The sequence below is a fragment of the Neopsephotus bourkii genome, unplaced genomic scaffold (assembly GCF_033783945.1).
Source record: "Neopsephotus bourkii isolate Nb327-2 ecotype Australia unplaced genomic scaffold, CSIRO-AGI_Nbou_v1 NB_318, whole genome shotgun sequence".
In the NCBI taxonomy this organism is placed as follows: Eukaryota; Metazoa; Chordata; class Aves; order Psittaciformes; family Psittacidae; genus Neopsephotus; species Neopsephotus bourkii.
The window spans coordinates 6,870,312-6,887,453 of NW_026900826.1; the positions used below are offsets into that span (position 1 = coordinate 6,870,312).

Here is a 17,142-nt window from a genome sequence, read left to right on the forward strand (position 1 = left end):
CCTCAGACTCTGGGAAGCACGATCTGGTGCCCGTTCCCAAGGCAAGGCAGACAGCTCCCCATCCTCCCTGTCCCATCCCCTCCACCCTGTTTGTGGCCATCATGGCCTCTGCTCCTCAAACTCCTCTTCCTGAACTGTGTAAAATTTCTTTGTAAGTCTGTTTGGTAAATTGATATTCAGACAGGTTTTGTTTATTATAAAGGCATATTACTGTTATCCCCCTCCCATACTCTATATATAAAATACACAGACCATCTGCAGCATCTGTACACATCTTAGAACTGAAATGTAAAAATGTCTGAAATCTCTTACAAAAGACAGTCCTGTTTCAATACAGTACCCATTTCCTCCCAAAGGGTACTAGCCTATAAACATTCTTTCTACTCTTGTATTCCACCAGCTGCTTGTGAGGAGCAGTTTATTTACACAGTTTTGGTACCTTTAAACCAAAGTTTTATTTTTAAGGAGGAGGGAAAAAAATAAAGACTCCATACTTTTAACTGTAATTTTAAAAAGGAAAAATTTGGTACCAAAAGCCACTGAGCACACACATTGAGGTCTCCGAGTCAAGTATCGGGCCAGGGAATGCAGAAAGCTAATGGGGGGAAAAGAAATCACAAAAGCAAACTAATACCAACAGTTGAATAATGACTTGAACAAACAGATGTCTGCTCCAGCAAGCTTGTAAATGAGCAACTGGTTTGTGGACCATTTCACATGCTAAACCATCTTGCAGCATAATTAGGCGATTGAGGCGAATACATGGTTTTTCCTCGCAAGCAGTTGATCAGAACCAACCTGGCATTATGTTGTAACATACCTGTGTGTGTCCACACGCAGACGTGCACACATGGCTGTTTTGCATAGAGAACAAATCTGGGGGGTTGGCTGGTTTATAAGGAAGTTGTCCCCTTCCCTTCCCCATGAACCTGCTGTTCACCCCCTGCCAACCTGGTGGCCTTGCAGCTCTGCAGGGCAGGTGTGAAGCCTGGGTGAGCAGAGTCCCGCAGGCACTGGGCTCCTCTAGCACAAAGCTTCCACCTCTGAGGCCACTCCGGATGCACATCCTCTAAAATAAGACTTGAGCAATCTTAGATGTCCAAATCCCACACTGCAATTTAGGCTGTGCTGCAGACCAGTCTGGTTGTACGAAGGAAGAGCTCCACATCCTACTCCTCCCTGCCTTTTCTTAACTCTAACATACTGTGCATTATCATCATACAGCCTCTGTTTCCCCCGATAGCTGAGAACAGCTTCTAGTTAATCACGTAGGGTCCTCAGTGCCTTAACTTGTGAGTCAGCATCTGAATGGTGGCTCAGTGTTGGTTCAATAGCATTTGTGGTTTACACAGAATCAGGTACAAAAAATACAGCACTGCTGGTCCACGTCCACCCCACCCCCACCCCCCCCCCCCCAGTATACTTCACACTCTTGCTTTTCTCCCTGTGAAATGAGGGGTCTTCTGCCATTGCATCCAGGGGTGAGGTATTATGTAAAAGGTTTTAGACCAAAGACGAGGCTGCTGCATTAAGCAGAGGGAGGCTGTTGGACTTAATTCCCTCAAACAGTGCTTGCCCATTGCTTTGCCCATATGGACATGCACATATGCGAAAAGAAGGCACCACTAACCACTCTTCTCCAGCACCTGCTTACAAGTCAGGACAGCTCCACCTGGAGCCTGCCTGGAACCCAGCATGGCTTCAGTATGAATCCTGCTGAAAGCATATTTGTCCTACCACAGAATGAGGAGAGGGTGGGCAGGGATATAATGTCGAGTATTGGAGGTGCTTATATAAAAAAAGAGCTTAACCTTTAAGAGGAAAATTTTGCTGGAGAATCTGCCCTTCTGGTATTTCCAGAAAAGGGTAGGGGGATGGAACAATGGAACAAAAACTTACCTTATCAACCTACTGTAAAAAGTTGGGGGGGTGTCAGCTGCATTAGAGTAACTTTGCTGCTGTCTCCTCCCAATTAAAGGCACTTCTAAAGCTACTACAATACCAGCTCTACAGTAAATGTTTTAAGGTTAACAGTGCATCGCCCTGAAGTTGATTCCTGTAATCTAAAGTCAAGCTCATGAGAAAGACCACACATGTGAGTAATTGTTAATGAATACATTTTGGGGGGAGAAAGAGAAGAGAGTGCACAATCCCTGGATACACACTGCATTAAGACCTATGTAGGGTGACCAAGTCACAGAACGTTAGTGGGTATGTATGTATGTCCACATGGAAGTGTTCTTCCTGAAGAGGCAGCCTGATAAAACAGTCTATTCCCAGGTTTCAGCTGTCAGTCTGTGTCCCCTGCACTGAACTCTGACCTGCCAAGCTGTTGACACTACAGTCACATCAGCCACTATCTGAGAAAATAGATCTGTTGAGCAGAACCCTCATGCATGACCATACCAAGCCCTTCAGTTAGCTAATGAAGTGCTCCACCACTTAGAATGAACCAAACCACAAAACCACAGAGGAATTCAGGACCAGCAGCCCCAGCAGGTGACAGCTACTGAAGATGAACGTGTGCGATCTGAAGCATGACTGCTTTGCTTTTAAATATCTGTGCAAAACTTACGTAACATTTGTATAGAAAAATTATTACAGCTTTCAATGCCGCATTTAGCAGTGTTAACTTAGAAAAGACAAAGTTATAGGCTCTATTTTCCCTACAACTTTAAACCATCACAACATCTCAGTCTTCGTTTGCAAGCGTCTCAGTGGATAGCCAGATTTTGGCACCACTTAAAAATTTGCTTAAAGGTGTTCCCAGAATGCTCCGTCTGCAGAGGTTCCCTATAGGAGAAAATGGGAATGAGGAGGAGAGAAAGTCTGGGGCCCCAGAGGTGTCATTTAAACCGTTTGCTCTGAAGTACATCCTGCTTTGATCCAGTTCCAAGCAGCTGCTGTGCAAAGAAGAGTTGCTTTTGTACTGCCGAAGACTGCGGTTTAACATGTCTACCTCATCTGCCAGCAAAGACACTTTGTGGAAAGCAGTGATGGAGCCACCACGACTAATCTGGGCCTCAGGAACCCAGCGGAAGTAGCAGAGTTTCCATAGTTTTATTTGTGTTCCAGAGACACGGGGTAGGATCACACCGTGCAAATCAACAGGCTTTGCAAACCAGTCTCTGAAGTACTGTTCCATACTGCTAGTCGGACTCTCTGTGTGCTGGAGAAAGTCCGGTTTCAGCTTTAGTATCAGAGAGTTTCTTCTTGGAAGGAACTCTTGCTCACCGATGATTCCGTTCTTTAGTGCTGGGGGTGCACCTCGCAACGTGGAGCTGTAGTTTTTCTGCAGAAAATAAACACTGGTAATTCTCCAGGTTTATGCTCTCTGGGACAGCAGATTTCCCTGAGCTGCTAGGATGTGCCATCCAGAGAAACGATGTGACCTTTCCACAGTTCTGAGCCTGAGTCACTACTGCACAGCTCATGGGGCAACCACTGGGGCCACCAGTGGCCCCTGCATAGGAATACATCTGTTTTCTAGACTTTCTAAAACACTGAATCACTGAATTGATCAGTGTTCACTGAAAAAACTGACATCCCTGGGGGAAAGAAGTGGCACATCAGCACTTTTCCACAGGTGAAAGAATGCAGACATTGGCAATGAGCTCAGCTGTATCAGAACACGTCCTGGAACACATGGCTCAACAATTTACATCTTTACTTTCACAGAAAATCGCTTCTTTAGGCTGGGAAGCTAAGAGAATTAGTGTTCCTAGTGCTAAACTAAGGGTGTGCAACACTGGAACTGTAAATGTTAGAGCATTATGGTTAAGCACAGAAACACTCCAGTCAAAGGCAGACATCACTATAGTTACCTTTGAGCGTTTAAAAGTCTTCACGGCTCCATTCTGTACACAGGGTGCACTCTTTCCAATGTACAGAGGGTTGTGGAAGAGCAGGCGATCCCTGTATGTAAACTGAAGAGACCAGTCCCAAACACAAGGAAATCTGAGGCCTTTCTCATCACCCAGCTGAATATTCTTGCTTATGGCAAACTCCTGCAAGAAGTTAACATTCAGGCGTGTTAAAAATCAAAGAAAACAGGCTTATTCACAGATCTTCATTACAAAGCAGGGCATAATTACTGGGCAAAGAAGAGCAGGGATATAATGTAGAGGTGGCTGCTGGAGAAAAGGGCTGTACCCTGGGTTTCATTTGAGCAATGCAGAGGCAGGACTAATGCTCACTGAGCACAATTTACTTTTCACTGATACTTAATTGTTTATTTACTCTGAACCACACAAACTCTTGTTTTGAGACAAACACTAGCAGCCCCCCAGTGCTCTATTTCTTTGTAAGGCAGCTACTTACAACTCTCAAGGGAAAACAGTGAATAAATTAAGTTTTCATTTTATCAGCCATCAAATGTTTTCTACATGCAGCTTGATAAACTGCAGTTTTCAAAACAAAGTGTTCAGTTTTCCACACACCTTCAATGTGCATTATTATTTGAGCTTCACACAGTCTTTTTCAACCACTGAAACAATTATGTCAAGAGGTTTCAAAGTCTGCCTGAAGCATGAAATGCTATTTATTGCGTATCGTTCTACTTCATCAGTCCCAGACACAAATCTGTTTCCTCGGGGAGTACAAATAATGATGTACTGCAACCATGCTTTTCCAGTAAAGAGTAAAAAACTTCTGCAGACTTTCCTCTTCAATAGTTAGTCTATGCATTAGTCTATGCAAAGATCACCTGAAAGTTCACTCTGAGCATATTCACCTGTGGAGCTGAGTATTCTGCCCCGAGCAGTCTGACATTTTGGAAAAGGCACAGGAATAGCAGTTAGAGGGGATGTTACTTCCAGAGGGACATGCTGAAGTCCCCTGATTCAAAAGCAGGTGCAATGCTTCCTACTCACAGTGCTCTCCTTTACTCGCTGATGAGGGCAGTTGAAGAGGAAAGTGCCAAACAGTGATACACGTGCGCTGTCGTACAGTACAGTCAAGTAAACTTCGGAAAACTCAAAGGCTGCTGGGTATTGTTCTAGCAGCTGCCAAACGCAGTCCAGAAACATCAAGAACAAAGGAGACTGGGAAAAGAGAAGAGAGAACTGTTAGATTTGGCTGAAGCTTTTCCCAAGTCACATTGACTTCTCTGCAGTTAGTGCTCCATTAGGGTATTTAGCTATTCCTCTGGTACATTCCTCAACACAGTAAACTAGTGGAGTCTTGCATTTTTTAGGATTTTATGCACCTGTAATACCCTGTATTTCTGTTTAGCCACTTTCACAAGCAACTATGTCATCTGGCTTCCTCAGGGTTACCTTCCAACAAGAAGCCTCCAAGAAGCCTGTCAGTTCCTTACTCAATGTATATACTTCCTTCTTGTTTGACATGAGTGGAGAGCTTACGATTCAACCACGTTAATTTCTTACTACACTTTCTAGCTCTTTCCACTGTGGCCCATGAATGGCAGAAGCCTAAGCTATCATTTATATGAAGCTTTAGATACATTCTCCTCTTCCCCATTTCACTCTCCTGTATATCCTTTCCTAGGGTCAAAACACCTGCTTCCTCATTACCTTCCCCCCCCCTTGCTATTTCAGTTTCTTCATCCCTTCATTTTTTCCTCTGCTCAGTGCTGTGACCTCAGTCTATCTGTTGGCTCCACTCTCTGGGGATACCGCTTATCTTTTTTACTCTCTTTGGATTTTTCCTCTTGGGCACTGTTCCTGAAGAAGGCTGCTGACCTGACCTACTCTAGTCTTCCAATTGCAATTACAAGCCTCTCCTTTGCAATGAAGAAGCCAAATAAGATTAGCTGGAAATGCTGAAAATCAAGCATGGTGCTACCCTCTATTCCTCTGCTTGGTAAAACAAAGCAAACCACCACCTCCAATCCCAATCCCACTCCTTACCCCCTTCTATTTCAATCTGAAATGCTGTGCTAGCATTTGTAACAGTGGGACCTCTTCACAAGTAACACTGAAAATATAAAAACCCAGCAACACTGGATGCTGTGTTGAGTCTTACTTGGCTACAGTGGATAAAGATAATAGATCTCTATCCTGAACAAAGACTCGTTTTCTCTGACATCAGTTTCATGAGATTTGAAATCATTAAAAAATACTTTTACTTTAGCTTTTTGCACAAATAAACGTTCAGGCCAGTATTAACCAGGTACTGTTATCACATACAAACACAATTCCTTTTTACCTCTTTGTCAGATCTCTTTAAGTGGTTACACCTGTCTAAAAACTGATACCCTGCCATGACCCATTCCTTCTGGATTAGGCTTTGAAATCCAACAATTGTTCGAAAATAGGGATCCAACATGACTTGAATGAGTGAAGCAGCAAGACAGCTCAGGTCCCGGCCCTCTTCCTCTGCAAATAACATACACAGTGCATGAAATACATAAGGTATAGATGCATGTACACACAATTAGATCTCAAAGAGCAAAAAGTGGCAACTAGTTCCAGCGTTTTTCTTTGAATTTCTTTCAAAACATGCTTAGTGCTGCTGTAATGGTTCCTGCAGCATCCAGCACAGCAGTGCTTTCATCAGGAACAAAAACCCCACCAAATTCCTGGTACTTAAACCAAGATGCACTGACAAGGAGGGTGCTCACGTTGCTGGAAACTGTCATCAGATTTCCCCCCCTGAAGCAGGTTTTAGAAGGCCATTCTATGGGCAGAGTGAGCGACACCAGCTGAGCGCCTCTTGTGAAAATGACAGAAATCACAGTTTTCTGATCACCACAGGAGGAAGCCTCTTCTGGAACAGGTTTACACTTACCCAACAGCAGCCACTCTCAGAGAAATACTCCTGTATATAGGTCCTCTGAGTGAAACTGATACTGCTTATGCAGGGAGCATGAGCCCAATTAACAGAGAACAAAAGTTCATCCTAAAGTTTTGATTCTATCATACCATTATCAGACCTAAAAAATATGAAATGACACATTCCTTTGATGTTATGGACTATACTATAGTTCAGATGCATAACAACACTCGTTTCCTTTCTAGTTTCTCAAACGCCTAAAGCACTTAGAAGTGATGCTTAGCGTGTTTATCTACATTATTGTACTAATGCAAACAATTACAGCATGCCATGGTTGTGTTACCTTGTAGAACTACAGAAACATGCTTGCACTCCATCATATATACAAGCTCAGCAGAATGTTTAAGAAAGGATCTAGACAGAAAAGGAAAGTGATACAACAGTTAGTACAACAGAGTCACACTCTAAAGGAAAAAAAAATCTGGGATATCTGAATTCACCACACTCACATGTTAACTCAGAGAATCCTTCAACTGATTCACTACTTATTTACACTGGTGAAAGTTTTTCACATCTTGTTAACCATCATCAATCTATTAAGGGTACAAACCTAATATACTCTAACCAGTGAGTATTTTCCAGTGAGGATAGCCACTTCTCTTCAGTTTCTTCAAAGGGCTCTGCAACAAGGAAAATAATTACATTGCAGAATAACTTCAAACATCCATTCCTGTGAGCCAGACCTATTAGAATTCATTGTATTTCAGGAAAAGAACCATCATGAAAGGAGGACAGTCCTGCATACCATTAACACACAGCTGTTTGAGTTTGACATGTGCAGCCTGGATTTCCTGGATGTTGGGGAGACTCTTGTCCAGATCAGATTTATAAACGTCACTTCTAAGGGGATGGCTTCGAGTTATTGCATTACAAATCCTAAGTAAGAAAAAAGAATCAGCCATTTTGTATTGGAGAGGAAACAAACCATCTTCCAAGAAATATGCCACAGTCTTTAGCTGCAAACAACTGAAACCACATAAAACATGCACCTGATTTATCTTCTAGTTTACATTCAGGAGGTACATTGCTCCTGCCACAAAGCTTTTGACTCACATATTTTTGGTATCTGCTACTTATAGAACAAAAAAATGGAAATGCTGGGTCATTAAAACAACATGTTTGGGAAATGAAAATCTGATGCTGACTCAGTTAAATAGCTCTATTTAAGTTTTAATTTTCCACAATTTTTAGTAAGACTTAGGTATGCTATAGAAACAGAACAGTATAAAGTTTATAAAGCCACAAAATCTGATAGGGCTTCAAATAAACTCATTGTTCCAGCCTAACACACACAATGAAAGCATTTGTACCGCTACAAAAAGTCATCCTACAAATTAAACTAAAGGACCGGGGTTAACAACAACAACAACAAAAAAAAAAAAACCAAGTCAAACCAAAAGTATTTCAAACTCTTTTCTCCAGCAAATTAAACTAAAGGACAAAGAATACCCAGTTAGTACACTACTATGAAAGGTTCTAGATCTTTCATCAAGGACAGTGAATGACTAATATCTCCCAGAAATACTCTGTGCTTTGTGGCACTAAATCTATAAAACCGTATTTCCCAATGCCAAAAATGAACTGAATATTTTCTACTGTATCTTAGAATCACAGAATGGTTTGGGTTGGAAAGTACCTTAACAACATCCAGTTCCAACCCCCTGCCATAGGCAGGGACACCTCACACTAAACCATGTCACCCAAGACTGTCTAACTTGACCTTGAACACTGCCAGGGATGGAGCATTTACCACTTTTTTTGGCAATCTGTTCCAGTGCCTCACCACCCTCACAGTAAAGAACTTCTTCCTTATATACAACCTGAACTTCCTCTGTTTAAGTTTTAACCCATTCCCCCTTGTGCTATCGCTACAGCCCCTGATGAAGAGTCCCTCTCCAACAACCCTTTAGGCCCCCCTTCAGATACTGGAAGGCTGCTATGAGGTCTCCACACAGCTCCTCTTCTCCAGGCTGAACAGCTCTAAATTTCTCAGCCTGTGTTTATATGGGAGGTGCTCCAGCCCTTATCAGAAAGTCTGCACCAACCTAAGTTGTACTACAGTAACATCAATAGAAAAGACTGTCTCACCCTTTTATCAGTAAATTCTGTCACTTAAATGACCAGCTGCCTAAAAAATAAATATCCCTTCCAATTTCAAAAATTACACAGGATTTGACACTGACGTGGCAGGACTTAAACAGGAATTCTGTCAGAGCTATATTCAGAGAAGTTTCTCAAAGCTAATGCACTACAATATTATGAAGCAAGTACCCCCTCAATTACTAATTGCTGTTGGGTGTTACAGTGACCACTTGTGTTGTTACACATCTGATTAAAGAATAACATAACTATTACCTTTGATCAATTCTTCTTTGTTGTAAGACATCTTTAATGTTGGCCATCCTAACGAGGGCACTCCCATTAGGGTGATTCCAGGACCATAACTAATATGGGGAAAAAAACAGAAAAGAAATAACAAAACAATGCAGGTTAGTGTTATTCCATAGACATAGTTTTCTTAACACTACACATAAAGCTGTGTTAACTGGCAGACATGCAAGACAATACTGTACATCAACCAAGAAGAGTAACAGAATAAAAACTACACTTACTGGCATTCGTCTCCCAATAAAAGAGTAGGAGTATAGCTTAAGGTCTTGATCTGCTAAGGAAGATGGAACCACAAAATATTCTGGAAGGCTTGAGGAAAAAACAGGATACAACAGGTTACTTTTCCCTATGTATTTTACCAGTTTTTCTCTTGTGGCAATGCTGTCTTACCAACTCTGTTAAACTGTAACACCCCAGCCCCTAATGCCACAGTGCTAACTGGCTGTCCCATGTGTCTGCATGATCTTACATAGCATTGGTACAGCTCAGATCTACTTGTTCAGAAATGTACATGCTTCAGAGGGAAGTACAAAAGCGTGAAAGCAACAGATGCCAAAACAGGCCATTTCCTTCAATGATGATACTGCAAGTAAGAAGGATATTCCAACTAAGGGCCTCTCCAGAAAGCGGCACATTCAAGGGGTGAAGTGCACAGTTAGGTAGAATGTAAGGTTTGGTAGGGGAGACAGGAAAAGACAGTGTAATTGCCTTCTTTTCTTCTACTTGTGTCATAAGAGAAACTTACCAAGTAGATATCATATAACCTTCATTGACTGAACAAACTCTCCACTCCGATGCACCTGTCCTTTTGATTTCTCTATCCCAGTCAGAGTAAGTTTCAAACAAAGGTGTCTGCTGACCACTGGCACCACCACCTCCTGGATCTATTCCATTCACCTTCTTGGCTAGGAAAAGAAAATTCATCAGTGCGCATTATAAACAAAGAGAAAAAGAAATTATCAAACTCTTCACCTTCCTACTGACAAGAATGAGCCACCAGCGTCAGGACTACTGTTACCTACTTGTGTACAACAGATCAGTGATTGAATGAGACTTGGTGATACATGAAGATATAAGGCTTTTTCCTGCACTTCCAACAGGGAAGCAACATAAAACTGGTATGTTGTGCTGCTTGATAGAGGGCGAAACATACACTCGAGAACTGGTATCTTCAGTCACAGAATTTCTCTCTTCAGTATGCCAAAATTAGCAAGGTTTTAAAAACATAAACCCTTTATAGGCTAACCTGTAATGAGGGACCTTGTGAGGAAAGCAAAATAAAAATTGTACCATATCAACAGCTTTAAAGGAATGCTGTATTAACACCAAGTAAAATCATTGGAAGGCCAGGTTAAAATATATATGCGGGTTTAGAAATATACATACATATATATATTTATATATATGTATTTATCCACACAGAAAGATGGCCTACCATTTTGTGGCTAAGGCCCAAGAACATTCTATAGTCTGTTGCTAATACTGAAGGGTTTCCCTTGCTGGCCATTCTTTATGTGCCAAGGAGGTAGCTTGTAACTTGACACTTGGAAGTAAGTTTCAGATAAGAGTGAAATAAACTGAGACTCAACCGTACTACCTCCCATGAAAGCTCCAAGCTTCAGCAAGAGCCTGTACAGATGTAAGTGCCTGACCAAACAAAGCAGAACATGGCTTTATGGCTCTACTGTCACCTCAGTGATGGTGTAGTTTCTACTTTCTGTATCAACCTAATGCTTGCACCAGTACTCAGACTACTGTGTTTTTCAGAAGAAACCTGAAGTCAAACTGAAGTAGTTGTTCAAAGACAGCATACAGAGAAATTTGATAACTGCCCCAAAATGTTGTAATTTCACTGCTCAGTGGCAGGGTATACAATTATAAAATACAGCCTGGAAAAAAATGATGTACATACACACCAGAGCAATACAGGCTCTTTCTGCTCCTCGAGAAGCATAAAGTATTTCAACTTTTACTCTACTGGGACTAGCAGGGATAGAGTCAAAAAAGCAGTGCTGGAATTGTAAGAGCTGAGCCAGAGGTCTATGCTACAAACACCAGGGTTAACAACAACACAAAAAAAACACAAGTCAAACCAAAAGTATTTCAAATTCTTTTCTCCAGCAACCACAGCACAGCAGAACAACTATCTTTTGCCATTCCAGTCTGCTGCTCCAGAGGAACAGTGTTTTTTACCCACCTTATGTCATTCTTCCACTAGATACTTTTCCATACAGCAAATGGTATTTTAAGGACAGGGTAAAGGCAGCTTCGTGACAGGCTAATGTTCTGTTCACACTCCACTTTCACATTTTATTATAATTTCATTTGCAGATGGGCTTCCTTCCTAGTACTCTGTAACGCTAAATTATATGGACCTTGATAACCGCCCAAGTTCTATCAGGTAAGAAATAGTATAAGTAATTATGTGTGCAACACAGCCACATGCACAGGGCAGTCGTGTAGGCACCTGCATGAAAAACATGCATTTCTGTGCAAATTTGAAGGCCTGATCTCATAATTCCACAACACTCAAATTTTGTAACAGGCAGATGAGCCACTTCTAATGCCAGCTGCTGAGGAAGTATTTCAGCACCACAGAACTCCATCAATGGCACTTACACTATTTGGAGGCTTGTTACACTAGAATTGATGGTTTTCAGCTGTGTATTGGCTGGGGAACACTAAGCAGTGACCGCACAGCATTACACTAGAAATCAAGTTCCAAAGGCATCTTTTTCACGCTTACCTAACTGACAAGGTTCAGTTGGAGATTGGCCTTGAGTAGAGAGGGTGTGCTCCAACTCAGCAGGGGTGGTGGAGGTTTTGAGTGGTAAGAACTGCCTAGTAAGCCTCTAGGAAAGAAGGTATGGAGTCCCAAGTTGCACAAATCCTCCTGCAATACCACCAGAAGAGAAACTTATTCCCAAAAGAAGGGCAGGTGAACAGCCTGCCTGATGGGAGATTAGCTAGGTACCTAGAGTACCAATATAGACATACAATAGGAGGATTGAAGCGTGAATTGAGAAATATGAGTATTCATGCTGATATAAGTGCTGACATAGGTAGTTTGGTTTTGTTTCAGGCAGGAAAGACATTTCTTTTGAATTTGGTCATTAACGTCTATCACAGTGAGTGACTTATAACCAGAAGTAAGAGGTTGGGTGCAGGACAAGCCAATTTTATTACCCCTGGAGAAAGCCTCACGTGCTTTTTGCCACTGCTTCTAGATGAAAGTCTCACTAAGTTACGTATCATGATATAAGAAAAATATTATCAAAATTCTTTCATACTTACCTGGGTTATGATATATTTCTCCAACATACTCAAATGCAAAGAGAAGCTGAAGATCTGTTGGTTGAGAATAATGGGCTATTGCAAGGCACACCTAGGACAGAAGTATTCATTCCTGTTATTTACAGACATAAAAATTACTGTCCTTAATTATGACAGCATGAAATATGCAAAATAAACATTAAAAATCAGTCTTCTGATGCTTTATTTCTGTATTTTATTTGAGGAGTGAATTCTACAGTTAAGCATACTCATATTTGTCAAGACACCATTAGTGTAGTCATAGTAGGCAAGTTCATGACCATCTAACAAGAGTGATTAACTGATGAGGGTGGACCAAGTTTTTGCAAGAAAGGTCAGACTGTTAACAGGCATCCCTAAACATGATTCTGTATCAGCTGAGACAAGCAAGGACTTGGAGCTACTGTGCGTGCCTGCCCAGCTGCATAGAGAAATAAGGGGGAGAGCAGAAAAAGAAAGGCTCACAACACACAGGTGGTGAGCACAGTGCAGCAAAACCTCATCTGTAATTTATCCTTTCATAATTTTTCTTTATTTTTAATTAAAAGTACTTAAGAACAACCATACTGAATCGGTTCAGAAGGCCCACCTTAGCACTCTTCCTGACAGCGGCCAGCAACTGATGCTTAGTCCCTGAGCAATTTTTTACCCTCAGAGGGCAAAAAACAGAGAAAGCATATAATGACATTTTACCAGAATGTTTTTCAGTGGGCCATCAGAGTTCAAGCACTTCCTGAACTAACATCTGGTATCAGTATTCAACAACATTAGACAGATAGCACTTCTACAAAGTTGTCAGCTGAACCAAGAGGTTTTTGAAGTGCAACTTCCATTTACAAAAGCCCTGTCGGTTCTTCCCTAAAGTATCATGTTTAACCAAAATTTGTATCTAATTATTGGTTTTGAATCTTTTGCACCCATTGCTCCATATAGGCATCAGGGTTACCAGTGTGTGCTACCAAAACTCAGCCTTCAAAAACTCCTGTCCTGGGAAGGGACAAGAAGAGGCTGGCTGTTCTCAGGAAGGCTTCCAGGACCTATGTCAATCCTGCATCTCATTAAGTTCTGTTCCAAAATTATGATGGGCATTGATGAACATAAATGAAATTTGTTTGGTAATAACAAACAGCATTTCCCCAAAGTTACTTGGAAATGAGTTATTCACAGTGGGAAACGTTTTCTTGATATTATACAGTTGTAGTCTGTTTGTCAGCTGAATGACAAGCTAAAGATTCTCTATCAATGTTCAATTTCAAAAGAAGGCGAGTTTCAGAGTTCCTTTCGTCAAGTGTGGAGGATCTACAGTCAATTAAACATGCCAGTAATCAACCCCTTCCAAGTCCCCAGCTGATCTGGAGAACTGAAACATCCGCCAAACTTTCTGGGAGTAGGAAGACGTCAGCTTTGTCACATTTTGGCCTAGCCCTTGTAGGTTCTGTCCCACATGACTGGATTTCATCCACAAAAAGAAACCCATCCCTAATTTCCAGATGCCTACAGGCTTACAGCAAGCTCCAACACCGTCTCTGGCAATCTGATGCATTAATCAGGTTTAACCAGGCTGAGTCACAAGCCCTGCCCTGGGAAGAGAAATTCAGAGAGATGCAGCCTCAGAACAGCAGAGATTAATGTGCGACACAAGGAAGAGTCTTGCCTAAGTCTTTGTATTCTTTGCAGTGGTCTCAGGGCCAGCATCACACAAGCATCTGGCTTTCTACCCATATAAATTGCTCATTTTCATAAGAATCCTAAGATTATTAAGAGTGCAGCACATGGTTTAGGATTAGATACTATACTTCAAATACAGTCAAATTTGCTAACCTTTGTCTCTTTAACTGTGGATATTGACTAACAAACGCAAAAGATCTGACAAAAAAATACCTATAGTATCTAAAAGACTCAAATATGGGGAGAAAAAAACAATCCCCAACTTTCAAGTAGAGATTGGCACTTATTCTCAAACTGCCAGGACTTTCCATTCTTACTACAATACACCTGCCCTATCTCTAAAGGAAGTGTTTGATAAAAAGGAGGTTATAAAACGCAAAATCCTATTCTACTTGTTCAGATGCAGAAATTCCATGTGATAAAGTTTTTAATCAGGGACAAAGCCACAGCACAAGTTCACATCAGCACCTCCTACATTTTTTCCTTTCCAGTTTTTTTCTTCCCTTCAACTCTCTGCCTTTTTATACTTGGCAACAGGCTGACACCGTTTATTCACTGCTGAGCAGTTTGGGGTATTTATTTTTTTAGACAAAATTATTGTCTGTCAGCAAAGGAAAGTTTTCTTGTTGACACGGACATAAAAGGAAGACTTGCATGACACACAGCTGAAGGAACACTACCACTGGCAGCACTGTACCACAGCGAAAAAAGCTGAGAGCTCATTTAGGCCAAGTTCTGCATGGATAAAGTTACTGCACTTTTGCTAGCTTGTATACAACATATATGGCATTATGGAAGTTTTGCCATATTTTTATTTACTTTGGCTTTGATGTGGACATTCCTCACTATTTATAAGCCCAGTGATGACTGTGGACTCATTTGAGTTGAAAGGGGTTTTTCACAAGCACTCCCCAACAAAAAAAGTCCTACTGAGTCTTAGAAGAACAGTTGCTTTAACTTTTCTCCCACTTTCAGTTCTACAATGAAAGTACAAAGGAAAAGAGAGGACAGGACATTTCCAGGGGCGGGACAACACACCCCAGAAAACTCAAACAGTAAATCTATCACTGGGAAATAGTCTAGAATGGCTTCTCAAATGAACAGTTATAAGCTCAGTTCCAAGATCTGGTAAAACTTGTCATAAGTACCATGGAGTAATTGGAAGCTATGCACATTTTACTACACCTTGTGATTTCAGTGCACTGTGCACTGTAAGCCAGCTACTCCAAAATACTCACTGCTTCTAACAGACTACTTCTGCCTACCATCCACAAGGGAACAAAATGGAAATCTGTGTACATACACATTTTGACTTCAATTTTTCTATGGAACTTTTCACTAGAGTAGCAGAGTTACTCCTCACCTTCATTTGTGGGAGTGAAGGATGAAAGCCTTTTACTACACTGATCTACTCTCAAGGCTTGAAGATGAACCACAAGATGTTAAAAAATTCTGTTGTGCTACCAAATAGCACAATAGAAATACAGTATAACCTATTTCCAAAAGCAGCAGCTGAAATCTATGTCATTTGCTTGAGTTGAGAGTATGTGTGTGTTGTGCTGAGGAGTAAAATTGGATTGAGAATGGTAAGCAGTCAGTTCCCAAAAGGCATGAGACCAGCAGCTGAAAAACGCTCCTAGGCGTGTTCCACAGTGCAAACATTACCCAACACCAGGTATTGCATGGCTGGAACAATCCACCTGTAGATTACAATACAGGTACAACATCTCTATTTCTGTTACTAAAAAAAAAATATTATATAATTACTCTGCTACTGTCCTCTTTTCTCCATTTTAGACAAAATTCCACTCATATATACACTACACAAGTATTAAAGACATACTGATTTTCAGTTTATTACTCACTAAATCTGTATAGTAGTTTTATTGTCTGAAACTTTCAAAAGACAAGCACATTCCACAGATCGCAGCAGATTATCACCGTAAGTAGAAAGCTCTTAAACTAGAAGACAAACACGTTTTACAGGAAATGTTCTCATATCAAACTAAAAAATGTTTGGTATTCTTGCCAATTTGCAATTGTGTAAAGCTGAAGATATTTAGGCTCAGTCAAATAACAAGAGAATAGGCTGCTTGTTGGAAAGTTCATTTATTAGAAGCAGAAAACACAATGGCTGTAATTATTTCATAGTACAAAGGCCATTTCCCTGTGTCAGTGTCCCCTGTTCAACCCCTGTCCGAGAAAAAAAAGTTGTACTTTCAGGGCAAGGCCTCCTCTTCTCCAACAGGGATTTTCACATAGGCCAAGAGCTTCAAAATATTGTTCTGAACAGTCATATTTAAGATGCGCTAAGTTAGCACAGCCCTGCACTTCACCTCCTTCCCTAAGCCAGGCTACCTGGCCTATGAACTCACTGGAAGAATACCATTTTCCACTTCCTCCCACACCCATCTGGCTTTCCTTCCTTTGGAGACTCTATAGCTTTATTTCAGAGACAAAACAGAATTAAACTGCTAAGTAATGATGAGAGCAAGTTTCCATTCCCTCTGTTATTCCTTAACTCTTGCCTCCCAAATATCCATTAATAAAAACAAGGAAAAAAAATATACCTGACTGATTAACTTTGAGACATTATTTTATCAGCATGTATTGGCTGCAACTAATGTCGAAGGTATTTTTCCAACAGAACTGATTTTTAAGCCTCTCCATAATAATTTACCTCAAAACAAACTAATTCACCTCAAATTTCAATGTGTTCTTCCAAACACATTCTTCTTTCCAATGTGTTTCTGCTTAAGGACAGTGAAAAACACCTGTGAAAGTTCTACCACTATCACCCATGCATCATGCCTATATGCCATTGCATCAGGCTGTCCACATCTGAAGCCTGACTGCCTTCAAACTTGGATCCTTCTTTTTGCACCCACTACCAGAAAGAGACTCAGAATACTCTCTGTTCTGGTAAGAAAGCTTAATTAATAGGGCTTATTCCCCCATATGACCTCTTAAGCAAAT

General features: G+C 41.1%; 1 protein-coding gene across 3 annotated transcripts in view; it reads right to left on the minus strand.

Moving 5' to 3' along the window:
* Nucleotides 1-2,100: 2,100 nt before the first annotated feature.
* The window catches only part of MTMR10 (myotubularin related protein 10), a 39,839-nt gene continuing 24,797 nt past the window's right edge, over nt 2,101-17,142 (minus strand). For all 3 annotated transcript variants that reach the window (XM_061347570.1, XM_061347568.1, XM_061347569.1), the window contains 11 exons: nt 12,481-12,571; nt 9,932-10,091; nt 9,408-9,495; nt 9,151-9,239; nt 7,541-7,671; nt 7,346-7,415; nt 7,079-7,149; nt 6,169-6,338; nt 4,872-5,042; nt 3,825-4,007; nt 2,101-3,292 (listed from right to left, as the gene is read on the minus strand). In XM_061347570.1, the coding sequence (XP_061203554.1) occupies nt 2,693-3,292; nt 3,825-4,007; nt 4,872-5,042; nt 6,169-6,338; nt 7,079-7,149; nt 7,346-7,415; nt 7,541-7,671; nt 9,151-9,239; nt 9,408-9,495; nt 9,932-10,091; nt 12,481-12,571 (1,824 nt within the window). In that variant the 3' untranslated portion in view covers nt 2,101-2,692. The remainder of the gene's footprint in view (nt 3,293-3,824; nt 4,008-4,871; nt 5,043-6,168; nt 6,339-7,078; nt 7,150-7,345; nt 7,416-7,540; nt 7,672-9,150; nt 9,240-9,407; nt 9,496-9,931; nt 10,092-12,480; nt 12,572-17,142) is intronic.